The sequence below is a fragment of the Schistocerca nitens genome, chromosome 4 (genome assembly GCF_023898315.1).
Source record: "Schistocerca nitens isolate TAMUIC-IGC-003100 chromosome 4, iqSchNite1.1, whole genome shotgun sequence".
NCBI lineage: Eukaryota > Metazoa > Arthropoda > Insecta > Orthoptera > Acrididae > Schistocerca > Schistocerca nitens.
In genome coordinates this window covers 503,699,024-503,721,074 of record NC_064617.1, presented here as the reverse complement: position 1 = coordinate 503,721,074, position 22,051 = coordinate 503,699,024, and the positions used below count along the sequence as shown (strand labels likewise).

The window sequence follows — 22,051 nt, the reverse complement described above, 5'->3', positions numbered from 1 at the left end:
ACAGATTAAGGAAAGGCAAACCTACGTTTCTAGCATTTGTAGACTTAGAGAAAGCTTGTGACAATGTTGACTGGAATACTCTCTTTCAAATTCTGAAGGAGGCAGGGGTAAAATACAGGGAGCAAAAGGCTATTTACAATTTGTACTGAAACCAGATGGCAGTTATAAGAGTCGAGGGACATGAAAGGGAAGCAGTGGTTGGGAAGGGAGTGAGACAGGGTTGTAGCCTATCCCTGATGTTATTCAATCTGTATATTGAGCAAGCAATAAAGGAAACAAACGACAAATTTGAAGTAGGTATTAAAATCCACGGAGAAGAAATACAAAGTTTGAGGTTCGCCGATGACATTGTTATTCTGCCAGAGACAGTAAAGGACCTGGAAGAGCAGTTGAATGGAATGGACAGTGTTTTGAATGGAGGATATAAAATTAACATCAACAAAAGCAAAACGAGGATAATGGAATGTAATTGAATAAAGTTGGGCGATGCTGAGGGAATTAGATTAGGAAATGAGACACTTTAAGTAGTAAAGGAGTTCTGCTATTTGGGGAGCAAAATAACTGATGATGGTCGAAGTAGAGAGGATAGCGTTTCTGAAGAAGAGAAATTTGTTAACATCGAGTATAGATTTAAGTGTCAGGAAGTCATTTCTGAAAGTATTTGTATGGAGTGTAGCCATGTATGGAAGTGAAACGGGGACGATAAATAGTTTAGACAAGAAGAGAATAGAAGCTTTCTAAACGTGGTGCTACAGAAGAATGCTGAAGATTAGATGGGTAGCTCACGTAACTAATGAGGAGGTATTGAATAGAATTGGGGAGGAGTTTGTGGCACAACTTGACAAGAAGAAGGGACCGGTTGGTAGGACATGTTCTGAGGCATCAAGGGATCACAAATTTAGCATTGGAGGGCAGCATGGAGGGTAAAAATCGTAGAGGGAGACCGAGAGATGAATACATTAACCAGATTCAGAAGGATGTAGATTGCAGTTGGTACTGGGAGATGAAGAAGCTTGCACAGGATGGAGTAGCGTGGAGAGCTGCATCAAACCAATCTCTGGACTGAAGACAACAACAACAATAACAATTTCTTATTTTCATTTCTTACCTGGAACTATCCTCACTTTGGCTACATGAGCTGCTGTGTTACCAACTGATAAGCAAAAATGGTTCAAATGGCTCTGAGCACTATGGGACTCAACTGCTGAGGTCATTAGTCCCCTAGAACTTAGAACTAGTTAAACCTAACTAACCTAAGGACATCACAAACATCCATGCCCGAGGCAGGATTCGAACCTGCGACCGTAGCGGTCTTGCGGTTCCAGACTGCAGCGCCTTTAACCGCACGGCCACTTCGGCCGGCACTGATAAGCAGATCTGGTTATAGATTATAAGAAAAACATGTAGATTCCAAAAAGAAAAAAGAACGATAGGAAGAAAAAATAAGTGCAAATTAAAAAAAGCACTACAATGATGAAAATGATGCAGCAAAATATTAGAAATTTAAAAAAATACATTTAAACCAATTTATTGAATAAAAATAATAATCAAAGTAATTTTTATAAGACTTAGAAATAAAAAATTTCAAATCATGTGATGAGACTTGAACCTTTGATATTCTACATGTCAGGAATTTATCTTAATCATTACACTACTACACTGGGTGTTACAGTGTTATGTTTATGACTTTCCATAATCAGTCGCTATGATGATTTGCCGCCTTCAAAAAAGTTCAGTGCCAAGTACAAAGGCTTATCTAATGTAGGCCAGTCTTTATGATAACAACTGTACACGTTATACCGAATGGCACCTTATGTGAAAGGACCCGGTAGCATTTGGTTATGTTGTATATGAAAGGTATGTATTTTGTTAGTATCTTTGTTCGTGTATTATCATGTCTAAAGTGTCAACCAAAAAGTAATTTTAATCAGACTTTAGTCTTATGGTACATTCATATATGTTTGCTGATTCAAAGTGCAAGTATGCTCCGTTGCGCTCCTAGTGAGCATCCTGCTTTGTTAAACTCAAACAAATGTAGCAATATACGACAAGTACTGCTGTTTTAAATACACCCTCACAGTACACTGCAACCAAATCACTCAATGCTCAAAGAAAAGGTTTGGAATGGTTGCTTTGTGGTACAAACACATGACTGTTAATATGACTGTAAATTTGAGTCATCCCAAAACTAAACTACAATGTGCAATGAAATCACTAACACAGACAGTGAAATACTGAAACCAAAAAAAAAGGAAAGTTTTAAATAAAAGCAGATCTGAAGATGAAAAATGAATTAACACTACAAGTAGTGGTGTTGAATGGGTATACTCCCCAGTGGGAGGGAACTTATAAAATGAGATATTGCTGGAAATATTTCTTTGGCCCAGGAAGATTCCCAAAAATTGGGAAATTAAAGAACCCTACTAAATTCGTACATTTTAATCCAAGATTTATCATTCCATGCATTAATTTCCTTGCAAATTCCATGCAAATGATCATTTACCATTAAGTCTGGCGGAAAAAATCACTTAAAATAGTCGCTGGGCCTACTATTTTCGGGCAAGTTGAAACCCCACATTTCTCTGGACGAAACCTAAACTTGCAAAATATTTCTCGGAAGGTGTAATTCTCAACCAGCCGTCATCTGTAGTATTTTTTTAATTTTTCCAAATGAATGACTAGAGGTGATTCACTTTCAGAATTCAAAGACTCAATTTCCTGCAATGAATTATGATTTATAAATTTATTTTCCGAAATATCGCTATCACTTTCACTTTCAGAATTTTTAACTAATATTTTACCATGTTCTATGTCAATAAAACAACTCGTATTTTCAAGTAAATCGTAAATCTCAGCCGGTTTATTAGCATAATTTTTCCCTGAAATGCCGTTTTCAATTACTAATGTTTACAAAATTCACTCAAGTTTCAAAAAGCTTTATAGCCTAAAATATCTCTAACATCGACAGAAAACTTAACAAAGTGAATAAAGCAACTTCCCTGTGTGTTTTAATAACTTTAGTTACTCACTAGATGGCTTATTAATATTATAAACTCGGTTTTTCTAAAGGTTGATTATTTCAATGTTGGCAGTTCTAGGAAACCTAAGAGTCGTAAATTTTGACGCTTGGCAATTCTAGGGTTAATTCTCTGATATTTAAAACACTGAAAACCAAAAAATGTGTTTATTTCTAACAAGGAGGTTAAGTCCAGGTCCATATAAACCTAAACATCCAAATATTTTATTTATAATTTAAAATAGAAAGTAGGAGTGCTCAAATAAAAATGTATTAAAATAAAAAAAAGCTAATTAAGTTGTCCATAACCATGGTTTAGGTATTAAGGGTAATTTAATTACAATAAGCTGTAGTGGGGAAATTTAGTTCTTACAAGACAAAAGAGGGAATTACCCCCCTCCCCGCCACTTGAAAAGTGCATCACTGCAGCCTTCTGAGAGACAGCTATATAGTTTTTTCAGTTGATAGTTGTGTTTGCAAGTTAAAGAACCCGTTTCATTAGAACTTTTTGTGAGATGAGTGTCTGAAAAAGTAACATTTAAGTGGCAAGTGAATCAAATAACTCTGAGTACGCCTGCTTCCTATTTTGTTCATTGTTGTGTTTTCATTCACTGTTGCAAAACGTTCAAGAAAAAAGGGGCAGTTTGGGACTTCTTTAACAAGGTGTTGTTTGTAAGTATTGTACTCAAAAATACAAACAAGGTAATTCCGTTAAAATAGAAAAGCACATAAAAAAGTATCAAATGCCCTGCAGGATTGAAACTTATTATCACTGTCAGTAAACCAACCATAAAGGATATCAATCAACAATTGACAATGGATGCACATTCAAATGTAGGACAGACTACCCACGGTCAAGCTTTATTAACCTTGGCTGGTTTAAGTTCAGCTACATCTCCTTTCAAGTCACCAACACCACTTCCACCTTGGCCAAGTCCCCTATCTGAACACTCTTCTAGTTTGGGATCTGCAACTATACCAATTTACGGCCCACATTCATCAAGAGGAATAACTGCATTTTTGGATCACATGGATAACCAAACAAATGTAAGTTTAAATCATCAAGGCCTACTATTCTTTGGTATGAAAATGGGTGGCTTATTTTTTTTTTTTTTTAGCCTATTATATTGTATGTCTAAATTGTTTTTGTGATGTTAAACAGTAAGAATGTGGTATGTATTCCATTGTATTAAAAAGGCAAATTACAAACCAACAGCCAAAGTGGAAACACTAGTGTTTTTCCTTAAATCTATCAAAGAGATATATTGGCAGCTCCTAGCCAAATTATTTCCCACCATTTAAATACCACAAAAACAAAAGTAGGTTGGTTATAGTTGGTAAAACAAAAGTTTGTTAACAAAAGTAGGTTAGTTTTCCTGACTGAACTGTCATGCTAATAGAATATGGCTTCACTTCTCCTTTGACAAATAACTATTTTCGCCTTTAGGAGTAGTAGGCCTAGGTTGCAATTGTTCCTTCAAATCTCAGAAGAGTTTACAATGTAGTGTGTAGTGCGTCTTTTGTAGAATATAAATACTTTAATTCTGGACACTGTAGGTGTAGGTGTCACATATTAATTATTTTTTAATAATTTTTACTTGGGACTGGTAATAAAATAAAAAGTAGTTTTATGTTTATCCCATTTCTCAAAAGCAATAAAAACTTCTTAAGTGGCACAAGTTAATAGTTTTTATTCTTTGTTGTGCCTTTATTAAATGGTTCATTATCATTAATAACAACAATTTTTTTTTCAGGAAATGCTGAACCAGTCCTTAGCTAAAGCGGTTTTTGTAAGTGAATCCTCGATGTCTTTGGTGGAGCACCCAATGTGGATAGATTTTTTCCAAAAATTGAGACTTGCACAGAAGTTACCGTCAAGATTTTGAATGTCTACAACTTAATCTTGAGGTTCAGTATACAGAAATGAAAGAAGAAATAACAAAAATAATTCACGAAACAAAAAATTTACATCTTAAATGCGATGGTTGGAGTAATATCAGGAACGAGTCTACAATTAATTTTGTGATTTCAAACCCAGGACCATTTTTTGTAGATTCCAAAATGACTAAAACTGAGAGACATAATGCAGAATACCTGGCAGAGATCATTAGATCTGTCATCGAGAAGTATGGTCCTGATTTTGGTGGTTATTGCCGACAATGTTCCGAACATGAAGGCAGCCTTAACACTGTTGAAAGAAAAGTATCCTCATATAGTACCATTAGGTTGCATTGCTCACCTCCTCCATTTACTGTGTGCTGACATCTTAGGATGCCAGACTGTTCAAAGTTTCTTTGCACATGTGATAACTATAGAAAAGACTATCAAAAAGAGTCACGCATCGAAAGCTTTATTCGGTGAAATTTCTTCTGAGAAAAGGTTCAAAGATCAAATATCTCTGAAGTTACCTGGGCAGAACAGATGGGGAACAAAGGGGTCCTCCAAACATTGGCTATCAATGAAAAGGCTGATCTAGACCCATCCATCAAAAGGAAACCACTAGATGATGCTGGGTTTTGGGTTAGAATAGAAAAAATAATAAATCTGCTAAAACCAATTGTTGATTTTATCACATCCATTGAATCAAATGACCCACAAATACATAGAGTGGTCAGGAAATTAAATGAACTAGAGAAAAGTATGTAGGAAAACTTACCAACATCACCAATGCCAAAATCTGAAGAAAAGACAGTCATGGAGAAGTTCATCGAGAGAAAAAATTTTGGCATTGGACCAATCCATCTCGCAGAATTTATGCTGCACCCTAAAATGCAGGGAAGTTTGCTCGATCCTATGAAACTACTAGATATCATAGGTTTTGTTTGTGATTGTGCTCAGCATACAGTTTGGACATCTTAAACATAAGAGAAAGTTTAGCTGACTACAGACACAAGGAAGGCTTATTCTCAAGAAAGTTTCTTTGGGAAGGGATGGACGATAAGGATAAAATTATCAGGCCTCTGTCATGGTGGAGCAGGTTGAGAGGTACTTGCGACTTGGCAGATGTAGCCATAAGAATATTGAGGACACCAGTAGCTTCAGCTACCACAGAGCACACATTTAGTACGTTTTCTTGGTTGCATTCCTAGAAAAGACACTGCCTTTCTTCTGAGCGAGCAGTAAAACTAAAATTTCTTTCTTACAACTGGAAGCTCATGAATGCTCCACCTCAAAAAGAGAAGAAGAAAGAAACAAGCAAGCAAGCAGAAGCCAACCCTGAGGAAACAGGAGGACAGGAAGAAGACTAAGAAATCCTCGAGATTGAAGAAGGGGTTGAGATCGAGTCAAGTAACTGTAACGATGACGATGATTTTTTTGGATTTGGAAATGTAGAAGAGAAGGATCAAGATGATTTAATGGACATTAAAAGTGGGAGAGACAGTGACTAGGGAAATTAGAAAAAGGTTGAATATGTAAAAATGCTGTATTAAACCTTTTGCCTTTTAGTAGTTTTAATTTAATTTTTATAACACTTTACATTCAGGTTATTTTTCTGATATTTCTAATAAATAATAATATTTTTAACATATAAGAGTGTTGACGTTTTTTAAAATCACATAATTATCACACTGACCTATTAATTCGAGCGATTTTGTTTTTAAAATTATAAATTCTCAGAAATTTTATTTAATTATAATTTTATCTTAAAACATATTTCAGTTTTTGAGTTTGACTTAACCATATACTTACTGCCCTTACCTATTAATTAACAGTTTTTAGAGCTATATTGCTAATTAATCATAAATTCCCAGGAATTTTATGAATTTTGGGAATATTGCCGGCAATATTCCCTGGGAATATTTCTTCAATTTTAAATTCCCGGGAATTTTACAACACTAACTACAAGGTATCTGAAACATTACTGTGCATATATTTCCCTATGTTACATACCTGTGGTCTCCACAAGCATCGCAAACACAGTTTCCTGTAGAGAAAAACAAAGATCTTCAGGAGAATATTCCCCATTATCCAGAAGATGTTTGGCTCTGTCCTCAATAAATGAAAGAAGACCTGAGAATGAAACATCCATGCCTTTCACAGCATAGGGCAGTTGGAGGAATTTTTTACCCCTGTAACAGAAAAGGGAACTTTCAATCTCTCTTTACTATGTATTCTACAATATAATGTAAATCAGCACACTTTTATGTTGTAATGCAGTAAACTATATAATTGTCACAATATATTATTTGGAATTCAGGATACCTACAGCAATTTCTTACTTTTTTGCCATTTGTTCTATGTTATAGCCAGGACTTGGATCATTAGACAGCTTCAAAACTCGTGCAAACCTATCTAGGCAATTCCCTACAGCTATATCAATTGTTTCTCCAAATATCCGATATCGGCGGCGGGAATATGCTATCACTTGAGTGTTTCCACCACTGACATATAGCACAGTTGGATTCTCACTTTTTGTTATCAAGCGCCCCATTTCAATATCTTGATATTTTTTAAGGAATAAAAAAGTACATGCAGCCATCTGTAAAACCCATGCAATTCTAAAGAAGACCAAAAATCAAGAGAAATAAAAAAATGTTTCTTTTAAAAATGACAGGGATGCATAAAGAAATGGAAGCTTGCTTCCTTTAAGTGGCTAGAAGCACATGACCCCCCCCACACACACACACACACACACACACACACACACCACACATTGTGCCTGACCAGTCCATCAAAATTCTAACTACCAACCTAACCTACTTAAATATCACTATTGACTCCACCCTACTGGTTTCTCTCAACCAGGTAATTACTGCTCAGTATGGCCATATTAAAATGGCAAACCTAACGCAATACGTCAAAAGTTTTCCCAAAACCAGTCAACAATGCATACATATGCAAGAACACCCTTCTCCACCACAGCTCTTGCAGCCCTCTTACTAGCAGTCATTTACTGCCAAACCCAAGGTTGCTTCATCAGGAAAGAAGGAAGGATGTGGGTTTTAAGGGAGAGGGTAAGGAGTCATTCTAATCCCAGGAGCGGAAAGACTTACCTTAGGGGGAAGAAAGGACAGGTATACACTCGCACACACATACATAGCCATCCGCACATATACAGACACAGGCAGACATATGTAAATGCAAAGAGGTTGGGCAGAGATGTCAGTCGAGGCAGAAGTACAGAGCCAAAGATGTTGTTGAATGACAGGTGAGGTACGAGGGGCGGCAACTTGAAATTAGCAGAGGTTGAGGCCTGGTGGGTAAAGGGAAGAGGCAATATATTGAAGGGCAAGTTCCCATCTCCGGAGTTCTGATAGGTTGATGTGAGTGGGAAGTATCCAGATAACCTGGACGGTGCAACACTGTGCCAAGATGTGCTGGCCGTGCACCAAGGCATGTTTAGCCACAGTGTGATCCTCATTACCAACAAACACTGTCTGCCTGTGTCCGTACATGCGAATGGACAGTTTGTTGCTGGTCATTCCCACATAGAAGGCTTCACAGTGTAGGCATGTCAGTTGGTATATCACATGGGTGCTTTCACACGTGGCTCTGCCTTTGATCGTGTACACCTTCCAGCTTACAGGGCTGGAGTAGGTGGTGGTGGGAAAGTGCATGGGACAGGTTTTACACCCAGATAGTTACAAGGGTAGGAGCCAGATGGTAGGGAAGGTGGTTTGGGGATTTCATAGGGATGAACCAAGAGGTTACAAAGGTTAGGTGGACGGAGGAAAGACACTCTTAGTGGAGAGCGGAGGATTTCACGAACGATGGATCTCATTTCAGGGCAGGATTTGAGGAAGTCGTATCCCTGCTGGAGAGCCACATTCAGAGTCTGATCCAGTCCCGGAAAGTATCCTGTCACAAGTGGGGCACTTTTGGGGTTCTTCTGTGGGAGGTTCTGGGTTTGAGGGGATGAAGAAGTGGCTCTGGTTATTTGCTTCTGTACCAGGTGGGGAGGGTAGTTGCGGGATGTGAAAGCTGTTTTCAGGTCATTGGTGTAATGGTTCAGGGATTCAGGACTGGAGCAGATTCATTTGACACAAAGACCTAAGCTGTAGGGAAGGGACTGTTTGATATGGAATGGGTGGCAGCTGTCATAATGGAGGTGCTGTTGCTCGTTGGTGGGTTTGATGTGGATGGATGTGTGTAGCTGGCCATTGGACAGATGGAAGTCAACGTTGAGAAAAGTGGCATGGGACTTGGAGTAGGACCAGGTGAATCTGATGGAACCAAAGAAGTTGAAGTTGGAGAGAAAATTCTGGAGTTCTTCTTCACTGTGAGTCCAGATCATGAAGATGTCATCAATAAATCTGTAACAAACTTTGGGTTGGCGGGGCCGGGTAACCAAGGCGGCTTCCTCTAAGCGACCTATAAATAGGTTGGCATACGAGGGGGCCATCCTGGTACCCATGGCTGTTCCCTTTAATTGTTGGTATGTCTGGCCTTCAGAAGTTGTGGGTTAGGATGAAGCTGGCTAAGGTAATGAGGAAAGAAGTTTTAGGTAGGGTAGCAGGTGATCGGCGTGAAAGGAAGTGCTCCATCGCAGTGAGGCCCTGGACGTGCGGGATATTTGTGTATAAGGAAGTGGCATCAATGGTTACAAGGATGGTTTCTGGGGGTAACAGATTGGGTAAGGATTCCAGGCATTCGAGAAAGTGGTTGGTGTCTTTGATGAAGGATGGGAGACTGCATGTAATGGGTTGAAGGTGTTGATCTATGTAGGCAGAGATACATTCTGTGGGGGCTTGGTAACCAGCTACAATGGGGCAGCCGAGATGTTTGGGTTTCCCCACAACGACACCATTAAGTTTTATTTACATTACCTCCGCAAACATGCCTTCGCCCTAGCCAGATTACGCTCCCCTATTTTATTTACTCAGACTTGTCTGACATTTGGCATTGCCCCCAAAGGCCTCTCACTTATAGTTCCCATCTCTGGCTGTAACCCTTCTTTCCATCAGTCCCTATACTAGATCCAAACCGAACAATCCATAGCCCTCACCCGCCTAAACCTTCACCTACACATCAACTCAGCCAATGAACACACATGTCAACTCCTATCCCTAATCAAAGTCCTCAATCTTTCCTCTCCCACATCCACGCCGGCTGTTCAGAGCATCCTCCTACAGGCCAACTGCAAATTAGAACAGCATGCCACCCTCCACCTCAAAAAACTATCCAATCTCCTGGTTTCCCACCTCCAGAAAGGCAACTCACTCACCCTCCACAGCCTTTCCAACAAACCTCAACCTCCTCTCATTGCACACACAATCTGGAACAACAACACCCCAATTCAGTAGTTAACCTTTCCTCCAAACCTCTCCCCCAATCCGAAACCTCTGTCCTATCCAAAGGCCTCACCTTCAGCCCTACTCCAAGATTGAATCAAACAGTCCTCGTCAAAGATTTACTGTCCTACACTCGTAGTCACTGCTGGAAATATCACTTTGCCAAGAAGAAAAATAATCCTAATCCTACTCCTAATGATCCAACTCCCCAAGACACTATCCAAATTGAACCCTGCCTGGAACAGTTCTGTCCTCCGTCACAGCGGGACCCACCTACTCTTCCTCAAAATCACCCTCTCCAAACCTTCCAGGAATTTCTCACTTCCAGCCTTGCCTCTCAATCCTTCTTAAAAAACCTTAATCCTACTCCCAACATCACCACAGCTGAAGCCCAGGCTATCCGTGACCTGAAGACTGACCAATCCATCGTCATTCTTCCGGCTGACAATGGATTCACGACCGTGCTACTTGATCGTTGGGAGTATGTGGTTGAGGCACTGTGTCAGCTTTCAGACAACACTACATACAAAGTTTGCCAAGGGTAATCCCATTCCTGATATCCATGCGGAGCTTCAAGAAATGCTTAGAACCTTAGGCCCCCTACAAAACCTTTCACCTGACTCCATCAACCTCCTGACCCCACCGACACCCCCCACCCCCACCTTCTACCTACTTCCTAAAATCCACAAACCCAAACATCCCGGCCACCACATTGTAGCTGGTTACCAAGCCCCCACAGAACGTATCTCTGCCTACGTAGATCAACACCTTCAACCCATTACATGCAGTCTCCCATCCTTCATCAAAGACACCAACCACTTTCTCGAACGCCTGGAATCCTTACCCAATCTGTTACCCCCAGAAACCATCCTTGTAACCATTGATGCCACTTTCTTATACACAAATATCCCGCACGTCCAGGGCCTCACTGCGATGGAGCACTTCCTTTCATGCCGATCACCTGCTACCCTACCTAAAACTTCTTTCCTCATTACCTTAGCCAGCTTCATCCTAACCCACAACTTCTGAAGGCCAGACATACCAACAATTAAAGGGAACAGCCATGGGTACCAGGATGGCCACCTCGTATGCCAACCTATTTATGGGTCGCTTCGAAGAAGCCTTCTTGGTTACCCAGGCCTGCCAACCCAAAGTTTGGTACAGATTTATTGATGACATCTTCATGATCTGGACTCACAGTGAAGAAGAACTCCAGAATTTTCTCTCCAACCTCAACTCCTTTGGTTCCATCAGATTCACCTGGTCCTACTCCAAATCCCATGCCACTTTCCTCGACGTTGACCTCCATCTGTCCAATGGCCAGCTACACACATCCATCCACATCAAACCCACCAACAAGCAACAGCACCTCCATTATGACAGCTGCCACCCATTCCAAATCAAACGGTCCCTTCCCTACAGCTTAGGTCTTCGTGTCAAATGAATCTGCTCCAGTCCCGAATCCCTGAACCCTTACGCCAATGACCTGGAAACAGCTTTTGCATCCCGCAACTACCCTCCCCACCTGGTACAGAAGCAAATAACCAGAGCCACTTCCTCATCCCTTCAAACCCAGAACCTCCAACAGAAGAACCCCAAAAGTGCCCCACTTGTGACAGGATACTTTCCGGGACTGGATCAGACTCTGAATGTGGCTCTCCAGGGATACGACTTCCTCAAATCCTGCCCTGAAATGAGATCCACGCTTCATGAAATCCTCCGCTCTCCACCAAGAGTGTCTTTCCACTGTCTACCTAACCTTTGTAACCTCTTGGTTCATCCCTATGAAATCCTCAAACCACCTTCCCTCCCCTCTGGCTCCTACCCTTGTAACTACCCCGGTGTAAAACCTGTCCCATGCACCCTCCCACCACCACCTATTCCAGTCCTGTAAGCCGGAAGGTGTACACGATCAAAGGCAGAGCCACGTGTGAAAGCACCCACGTGATTTACCAACTCATATGAATGGACACAGGCAAACAGTGTTTGTTGGTAATGATGATAACACTGTGGCTAAACATGCCTTGGTGCACGGCCAGCACATCTTGGCACAGTGTTACACCGTCCAGGTTATCTGGATACTTCCCACTCACATCAACCTATCAGAACTCCGGAGATGGGAACTTGCCCTTCAATATATTGTCTCTTCCCTTTACCCACCAGGCCTCAACCTCTGCTAATTTCAAGTTGCCGCCCCTCGTACCTCACCTGTCATTCAACATCTTTGGCTCTGTACTTCTGCCTCGACTGACATCTCTGCCCAACCTCTTTGCATTTACATATGTCTGCCTGTGTCTGTATATGTGCGGATGGATATGTGTGTGTGTGTGTGTGTGTGTGTGTGTGTGTGTGTGTGTGTGTGTGTGTGTGTGTGTGTGCGCGCGCGCGCATGCGTGCGAGTGTATACCTGCCCTTTCTTCCCCCTAAGGTAAGTCTTTCCGCTCCCGGGATTAGAATCACTCCTTACCCCCTCCCTTAAAACCCGCATCTTTTCGTCTTTCCCTCTCCTTCCCTCTTACCTGATGAAGTAACCTTGGGTTGCGAAAGCTTGAAATTTGTGTGTGTGTTTTTTATTGTGTCTATCAACCAGTGCTTTCTCATTTGGTAAGTTACAGCATCTTTGTTTTTTATATATATTTTTCCTACGTGGAATGTTTCCCTCTATTATATATATTACTTTCTCCGCAGTCATTAAGAACTACAGTAACTGTCTGAATTTGATGGTACCTGTGCGTTTTAAACCATAAAAACATTTCCCATTATTATTGTTAGACTGGATACTTTCTGCACTCCATGAATCAGTCTGATGAATTCCCATACAGACTGTGTATCTTCTCTGTGAAGTCCGCAGCTTGTGGCTAGCATTATTGTCTCTGGAGCACAGGATCCTGGGTTCTATTCCCAGCTGGGTTGGGGATTTTAACCACCTGGGGACTGGGTTGTTGTGTAGTCCTCATCATTTGGGGAAGTGGTGGGACTGGATGGTGAAAAGATTAGAAGTTTGTATGGGTGCTGATAACCATGCACTCATGACTTAGCACAGTGTCATCACCCACTGCCCTTGACCTATACTGTCACCTGTCAATTTAGAAAGTGCTGATGCTGTCAGCTAGGTCATTAGCAGCTGCTCATACAACTTGTTGAGCACGAAAGGCTAGGCCCAGTTTCTCCACTTTTCATTCTGCAATAGCCACAACGACAGGCTTACGAAAGGAAATTTCTGCCAAGAAAAAATCTATCTTCTGAACAAACGCTAAGCAACATGTTTAGGTCTGCCTCTCCTGGAATCAACCCCAACTGCACATGATGTTCGAAATTAAAAGCAAATGCTGTTAATTAACATACCCCAACAAACAAAAGTGACTGGGCAAGTTGACTAATGACACCTAGAATGGCTCCTGTATGAAGTGGATAACGTAACATGACAGGAACTAATTGTTTATATTTTTTAGATACGTTCCACAGAATAATACGAGCCATCATTTAACACATTCCACACTGCTACGCATGCACCTCAGCTATGCAGGTGCACTGGTGATTTTCAAGCAACTTTAATGACTAAGTGTACAAAAACCAAGGGCCTCAAAGGCACATTTCTAGCATCATTTGAAACTTCATACTTTATAGATTAGGAAAAATGTAAGCTTATATCCGAGGGGCGTTTGAAAAGTCCATGCAAAAACTTACATGCTTGGGGTAAACAATTTTTTTATTTTTCGACATAGTCCAAAAAATGGTTCAAATGGCTCTGAGTACTATGGGACTTAACATCTGTGGTCATCAGTCCCCTAGAACTTAGAACTACTTAAACCTAACTAACCTAAGGACATCACACACATCCATGCCCGAGGCAGGATTCGAACCTGCAACCGTAGCAGTCCCGCAGTTCCGGACTGAACGCCTAGAACCGCGAGACCACCGCGGCCGGCTGACATAGTCCAACGCTGTTCTAATTTGTTGATCTCTTCCGAATAATAGGAATTGTCCAAGTCTGCAAAATAGCTATTAATTGCTACAATCACCTCCTTGTTTTAATAAAATCTTTGTACCGCCAGCCATTTCTTCAAATTGGGGAACAAATGGTAGTCCGAGGGAGCCAAGTCTGGAGAATAGGGAGGGATGTGAAATGAGTTGGAATCCCATTTCCCTTAATTTTGCAACAACAACTGCTGAGGTGTGTGCTGGTGCATTGTCATGATGGAAAAGGACTTTTTTGTGGTCCAATCGGCGGCATTTTTCTTGCAGCTCAGTTTTCAAAAGGTCCAATAATGATGAATAATATTAACCTGTAATAGATTTATCCTTTTACAGACAGTCGATGAGGATTATTCCTTGCAAATCCCAAAAGACAGTCACCATAACCTTTCCGGCCGAAGGAATGGTCTTCACCTTTTTTGGTGCATATTCTCCCTTGCTAGCCTATTGTTTCGATTGTTGTTTGTTCTCAGGAGTATAGCAATGTATTCAAGTTTCATCCACAGTGACGAACGACACTTTAAGTCCTGCAGATTCTTCCTGAACAGCTGCAAACCATCCTTGCAACACTTTACACGATTCCGTTTTTGGTCAAGCATGAGCAATCGCGAAACCCATCATGCGGATAGCTTTCTTTCTCATGTCCAAACGTTTATGCAAAATATTATGTACCCGTTCATTTGAGATGTCCACAGCACTAGCAATCCCACACACCTTAACTCTTTTGTCATCCATTACCATATCATGGATTTTATCAATGATTCCTGGAGTCGTAACCTCCACAGTGCGTCCAGAACATTCAACATCCCTTGTGTCCATATGCCCACTCCGAAAATTTTGAAACCACTTATAAACTGTTCTAATCGAAGGTGCAGAGACACCATAATGTTTATCAAGCTTCTCTTTAGTCTCCTGAGTCGTTTTGCCTTCCATAAAGTAATGTTTAATCACCACACGAAATTCTTTTTCGTCCATTTTTTGACAATCACTCGACTTCCTTGATTCACACGAATGCCAAACACAAAAAATAGACCAGTGTGGCTGAAACTTGGTGTGCGTTCTTTCCAAAGATGCTACTAACTAAACATGACCTTGATACATGCTGGTGGTGCCATCTCTAGGACTTTGCACGGACTTTTCAAATGCCCCTCGTATGTGCTTGCATCAATAGAGATGTACCAGCATTCCCAAAAACTTGAGAAACCTTCACCCGGAAAAGACTTTTACGTTTCACAACATGATTTCTGGTGTTTATAATAAAAAGAATTAGGTTCACAGGCGTTTTTTATTTAATATTTTATGACATAAAATGATTACATATATTTCATACATAATTCCCTTTCAAGTAGTAATCCTGAAAGCACTGACGTACACAGAGTCCAATGTTGCAGTCTTTGCACCACCGTCTGCTTTCTTTTCTTATCCACTTGCTCGTCTCTTTCTTCCCTTTGTCAGAGCCAACTTTGCAATAATGCATAGTATTTACTTCGTTGGCTGTGGGAGGTACTTTTACTGGAAGGTGACAAGCAAAATTTCTGTCCAGGATAGTGCTTTGTGTTGGTTCTAAAGATCGAAAGTCTCCTCCTGTTGCTACCAATTTCAAGCAAACTTTTTTTTATGAAGTCCACAAGAGAGATTTTCTGTTTACTCACATCCTTGCACCAAATAAAACTGTTCACAACAGACATTATAAAAACATTAAAGAAAAGTTTTTACCATCACTTCATTGTTTTTCATGCGAATGGGTAGTAACTGTAGACCTGATCCACACGATCTATACCAATCTTGTTCCTATTGTATTCAATATCCAGTTTCATTAGTGTTGTAATAGCATCTTTTGAACATACTGGAACGTCTTTGGTGGTAACCTGATGTTTTGTGGGTAGACAGTTGTTTGTTTGTTTTGTTTTAGGGCGCAAAATACAACTGAGGTCATATGCACCCAAGTCAAAACTATAGAACGCAAACACAGAAACAAGGGAAACGACTATATGTCAGTCCCAATGGAAAGAATAGGAGACATCTAAACAAGGCACATGGAAAAAGCACTAAATAAAAAACAATGAAAAAATGGAGATCCAAAACTAAAAATTAAATGGCCTTCACCATAATGGTTCGGTGGATAAAAAGTACAACGCGGGCAATAGCCCGCGCCTCCTTTGCTAAAACAGCTGATAAATCAGATGGCAAACCCAAGACGGAACATAAATTAGTAAAAAACAGGCATTCCAGCAGGTAGTGGCAGACAGTTCAAATTTGGGCGCAATGCGTGCAAAGTGGTGGGGCAGCGCCACTGAGCAAATGACAATGGTTAAAATGGCAGTGGCCAATACACAGCCCAGTTAAAATAATCTCCTCTCGGCGGGAGGTCCGAGAGGAGGTCGTCCAAGCTGGGAGAGGCTTAATATGCCGAAGCTTATTCCCATGAAGGGAGGATCATTGGTGTTGCCAAAGGGACACCACCTCCGGACGGACGGCAATGCACAGATCATCGGAGGGAATAGAGGTACTCGTGGGCTGAGGTAAGAGGACTGCAGCCTTGGCAGCAGCGGCAGCAGTCTCGTTTCCTGGCAGACTGACATAACCAGGGACCCACAGAAACATGACACTGGCTCCACCAAGAGTAAGCAAGTGACAGATTTCCTGTACCCACTGCATTAAGGGATGAGCAGTGTATAGCACACAGAGACTTTGGAGGGCACTGAGTGAGTCTGAGCAGAGGACACAATTGGGAGGGCTGTGTCGCCGGATCTACTCCACAGCCTGATACAAGGCAAAAAGCTCAGCTGTAAATACTGAGGAGTGGTGCCAATGACGAATGCACACCCAACCCAACAGTCAGTCCGAGAGCCATCAGTGTATACAAAGGTACTATTGCTAAATTCCATGCGAAGGTCGTGAAACTGAAGGTGATAGACTGAGGCTGGAGTAGTGTCCTTAGGAAGCGAATGAAGGCCACGGTTAACATGGGCCGCTTCACACAGCCGAAGTGGTGAAGGGTTCACACCCATGGGGAAATTTGTAGGCAATGTGAAGTTAAGCCACCATAGCAAGTGGCGAAAGTGGACTCCAGGAGGTAACAGAGAAGAGGGACAAGCCCCATACTGACAATCGAAGGAATCATCAAAGACAGAGGCATAGGAAGGGTGGCCATGCATTGCAGACAAACGGCATGCATATCTACTGAGGAGAAAGACAGTCATAGGACAGTGGTAGTTCAGCAGCTTCAGCATACAGACTCTCACCCAGGCTGGTGTAAAAGGCACTGTCGCCAAACGGATGCCACGATGATGGATAGTGTTGACACGGCTTAAAGGGATGGGTGTGCAATGCATAAACAAAGCACCCATAGTCAAGTTTCGAATGGACAAGGGCCCAGTACAAACGGAAGAGGGTGGTTCAATCGGCACCCCAAGAAATACCATTGAAGACACATAGGCCATTGAGTGACTGTGTACAGCGGGCTACAACGTAAGAGACATGGGAGGACCAAGAGAGTTTCCTATTGAGCATGAGCCCCAGGAATTTTGTAGTGTCAACGAAAGGAAGGGCAACAGGCCCAAGATGTAGAGATGGTGGGAGAAACCATTTGCGCCACCAGAAATTCATACAGACGGTTTTATCAGTGGAAAAGCGAAAGCCACTGGCGATGCTCCAGGAGTGAAGATGATCAAGACAGTGCTGAAGACGCCACTCAGTGAGACAGGTCCATGGAGAACTGCAATAGATGGCAAAACCATCGACAAAAAGGGAGCCAGAGACGTCTGGTGGGAGACAGGCCATGATGGCAATAGCAAAGAGGATGACGCTCAGGATGGAACCCTGAGGCACACCATTTTCCTGAATAAAGGTGTCCAACAAAGCAGAACCCACATGCACGATGAAAACTCGGTCTTGTAAAAATGCCCGAAAAGAACAGGCCAGGCACCCACAGAAGCCACACATGTAAAGAGTACGGAGTATACCAGTTCTCCAGCAGGTGTCGTAGGCCTTCTACAAATCGAAAAACGGTCACAGTCTGGGATTGCCGCAGAAAACTATTCACGACATGGGTGGACAAAGTAACGAGATGGTCAACTGCAGAATGCCGCGCTCAAAATCCACACTGTGCATTCGTGAGTAAATGGCGAGATTCGAGCCACCACACCAGCCGGCCATAATTCACACATTCCATCACCTTGCAAACGCAGATGGTAAGAGAGATGCGGCAGTAGCTACAAGTTTAGTTTTTATCCTTACCGGGATTAGGTATGGGTATGACTGTGGTGTCACGCCAGTGTTCAGGAAATGTGCCCTCAGCACAGATGTGATTGTACGTGTTAAGCACAAATTGCTTGCCCGCAAGAGAGTGGTGCTGCAACATCTGAATGTGGATAGTGTCTGGCCCTGGGGCGAAGGACCAGGATGAACTGAGAGCAAGATCTGGCTCCCCCATAGTAAAGGCAGCATTGTAGCACTCACAATTAGAAGAAAAGAAGGGCATTGCCCGAGCCTCTTCCAATCGTTTCCTATGGATAAAGGCAGGGTGATAGTGGGAAGAGCTCAAAACTTCCGCAAAATGGCGGCCCAAGGCAACAGAATCCATGATGACAGCGGCACCTACTGTCAGGCCGGAAATGGGGGAATGGATCTTGGTTCCAGAGAGCCGTTGGAGGTTGGTCCACACAACAGAGGAAGATGTCAGAAAGAACAGACCACTCAAGACGATGGGCAAGCTGGGCAGTGCTAAAGGATAGGTTCAAATGGGAATAGGTGTGCGAGGAGTCAGAAAGGAAAGTGGATGCACCAGTGTTAAGGCAGAAGAGGTTGAGTTGGTTAAGAATGTCAGCCAAGAGGGCACCTCTTTGGCAGGTCCTGGGAGAACCCCAAAGGGGATGATGCGCGTTAAAGTCACCGAGTAATAAAACTGGAGATAGCTGACCAATAAGTTGAAGGAAGTCAGCCCTGGTGACACTGAAGGACTGAGGTACGTAAATGGTACAGAGGGAGAAAGGTGGGGAAGGAAGAATGGCAACAGCCTGAAGATGGGTAATCAGGGAGATGGGTTGATTATGAAGGCCATCCCATATAAGCAGCATGACGCCCCATGAGATGGGATGCCAAACTCAAGTGGAAGGTCAAAACAAATCGGTAAGTAATGTGGAAGCTCAAAGCAGTCTTGAGGCCACAATTTCATTTCCTAAAGGCAAAGTACAAGGGGATGCTGCGATGCAAGAAGCAGCTGCAAATCCTCTTTGTGGGACCGAAGGCCTCAAACGTTCCATTGGAGGACAGTCATGAGGAGGAAAAGATGTAGGGATGTCAAGTCAGTGTCTGCCGAGGGACAGCCGGTGGAGAGTCGCTATGTGATACCACAAGGAACCGCGGTGCAGTGAGAAGAGTCTTCGAATCAGTAGCCTCATTACATTTACATTTCATCGACGTCGATGGAGAGGATGAGTGACTCATCGCGATGAAATCCCCCATGACTGCCAGCGTCTCCGATGGGGTGCTCCTTCCAACTGGGGCCCGTTACACAAAGGGGCATACCTGCCTTTTATTTCATTTCGCCGTTTCATTGTGGCAATTTTTGTACCAGCATATCTATTTGTTTCGGTCTTTATGTTTCGGATAACACCGTCATGGAAAAAGTTCAAAAAACAGTGCTAAACATCATTTCCTGTTTGCATAGAAGTGGCTCCAGACGCTGACTGAAACACTGGAAGCTGAGGCTATGCGCTGTGCTCCTGACAGTCATCAGCACTGTGTTGAGTAAGACTTACCATCACATTTGTTGCTGTAACATTTGTTGATCTTCGCAGCTCCTCATCTAATGGAAAACCATAATTCAAATTAGATAAAAAGAAAATGGCAAATATGTTGCACAACTTGGAGCGTGTTGTGGTCAGGCATTTCGCTCATGCCTTTAGGCGCTCTGCAGTACACCAGCAAGTGGAATGTGATACTAAAACATTTAATTTAAATGAAAGCGATGATATTCATTTACCTAACATTGCTCTCTGATTTTCAATCATAACTCTACACAGTGTACCGTAAACAAAGTTACCACTATGCCAGACAAGTCATCCAGGCATTGATACTTAGCGTTACCTACGCAAAGCTGGGGTTAGGCGGTAATCTACAATAATGAAATCACTTTGAAGTAAGCTGAGAAACATTCTTTATAGCTCCTCCTTCAAAGCTCTGAATGACTGCAAAATGGATGATCAGCAATCAGTAATGTAATAATAATGAATGATAGCACAGTTGATAAAACAGAATTGTTCGCATGTCCTGATAATCTCTGGTACCTTTGGTTGGGTACAATGTAATGCATCACACATTGGCAACAGTAACGTGTAACAACTTTTAGTAATGTATTCCTTTCCTTCATATTGTAACAAGTTTACTTATAGATCTTACTGATTTTCTGTAATTGTGTCAAATTTCTGCATTCTGTTTTATATATACATTATAATTCTTACTTTTATCTGTTTGAAATGCCAAGCTACTTCAGCCTCGAATAAACAAATAACTGCAAGTTTGTACAGATGTGGGGCACCCATGTGGCAATGTTTCAGACTCTGGGGTTCCACTGCAGTGATTAGGGTTCAAGTCATCTCGATACCATATTTTCTTTTTTTACACTATTGTTAGTTGATGTGTCACAAGTGTAATACGAATATAGTAGAAGTCTGAGTACAGTCAGTCATTTACTGCCAGGATGTTTCATCATGAGCAAGCCTCAAGAGATAGCATAGTGGCACTTGTCCCAAATGACCAATTTCAGTGCATATGTGGTGGCAGTAAGGTGCGGTGTTCAATCTTGCTGTATCCAGAAGCGCGTAAATTGGTGGTGTGAGATGGGGCTAAGTGGCCAGCTTCGAAGATTGGGCTTAGCAAAGGTTTCGAAGCTTCAGCAAGACAACAAATTAATTGACACCTAAACGGAATGTCCATCTTTAAATACCATCCAACTCATGATTGAGACCAATGTCCCTGGATGCTAGCAATCTGTTTTAGCCGCTTACCGGATGCTGGCTTTACGGCTGCCAGGGGTGCTAATAAGGAGGCTCTCTCTGGTAGCCACAAATTTTATGGGCTTGTCTTCAATGAATTGAATGTAGATCATGACTGGCACCACATCTCATTTCATGTGATGTTAATATTTAGCTCAGTGAATGAGGGTCTGGTTGTGGTCTACAGGACAGAGGAAGCACATTATGACTCTCAGTACAGGATGCAAAATTTTTGTGTTGGCCATATCAGACTCTCATGCAGGGTGTTGATGTCATTTGATGGGGCAGCGATACTACATCGAACTTATGGTCAACTCACCATGGATCAGTATGTACACATCAATGAAATATACTATGGTGCGAAGTATGAGGATGCACTATCTGCTGTCCCAGTGGAGTGACCCAGTTCAAGAACACCACCGGTTTACATAAGTCGAAAAGTTCATTGCGGTTTTCACAGCAGGCTGACATCAACCTGATCAACTGGCCTTTTCAAGCACCACACTTTAGTCCCATTGAAAACTTAGATGCCAAACTGCAGCATCACATGAACTTACATTGGTCACACTGGCCCCATGCACACTAGACCATCTGTGGGACCTAGTGTTGAATAAATGGGAGAGTTACATGGCAGATGACACACACTTCCAGAGGCTAACCATCTACAAGCCACATAGGACGAGGCAGGAAATTGATGCCAGTGGTTGGTGGACCTTCCAATTACCTCATTCCTGATGTGACACTTATATCTCACATTACTCCACTTTATATCATTATATTTGGAATAACTGTATGTTTGTTAACTGGAAATCTAAATGAAATCATTGTAC

General features: G+C 42.0%; 1 protein-coding gene across 1 annotated transcript in view; it reads right to left on the bottom strand.

Moving 5' to 3' along the window:
• LOC126252855 (tRNA N6-adenosine threonylcarbamoyltransferase) overlaps window positions 1-22,051 on the bottom strand; it is a 92,363-nt gene that overhangs the window by 57,982 nt on the left and 12,330 nt on the right. The window contains exons 3-4 of the mRNA XM_049953806.1: window positions 7,237-7,456; window positions 6,908-7,086 (exon numbers count right to left, since the gene is read on the bottom strand). Of these exons, the coding sequence (XP_049809763.1) occupies window positions 6,908-7,086; window positions 7,237-7,456 (399 nt within the window). The remainder of the gene's footprint in view (window positions 1-6,907; window positions 7,087-7,236; window positions 7,457-22,051) is intronic.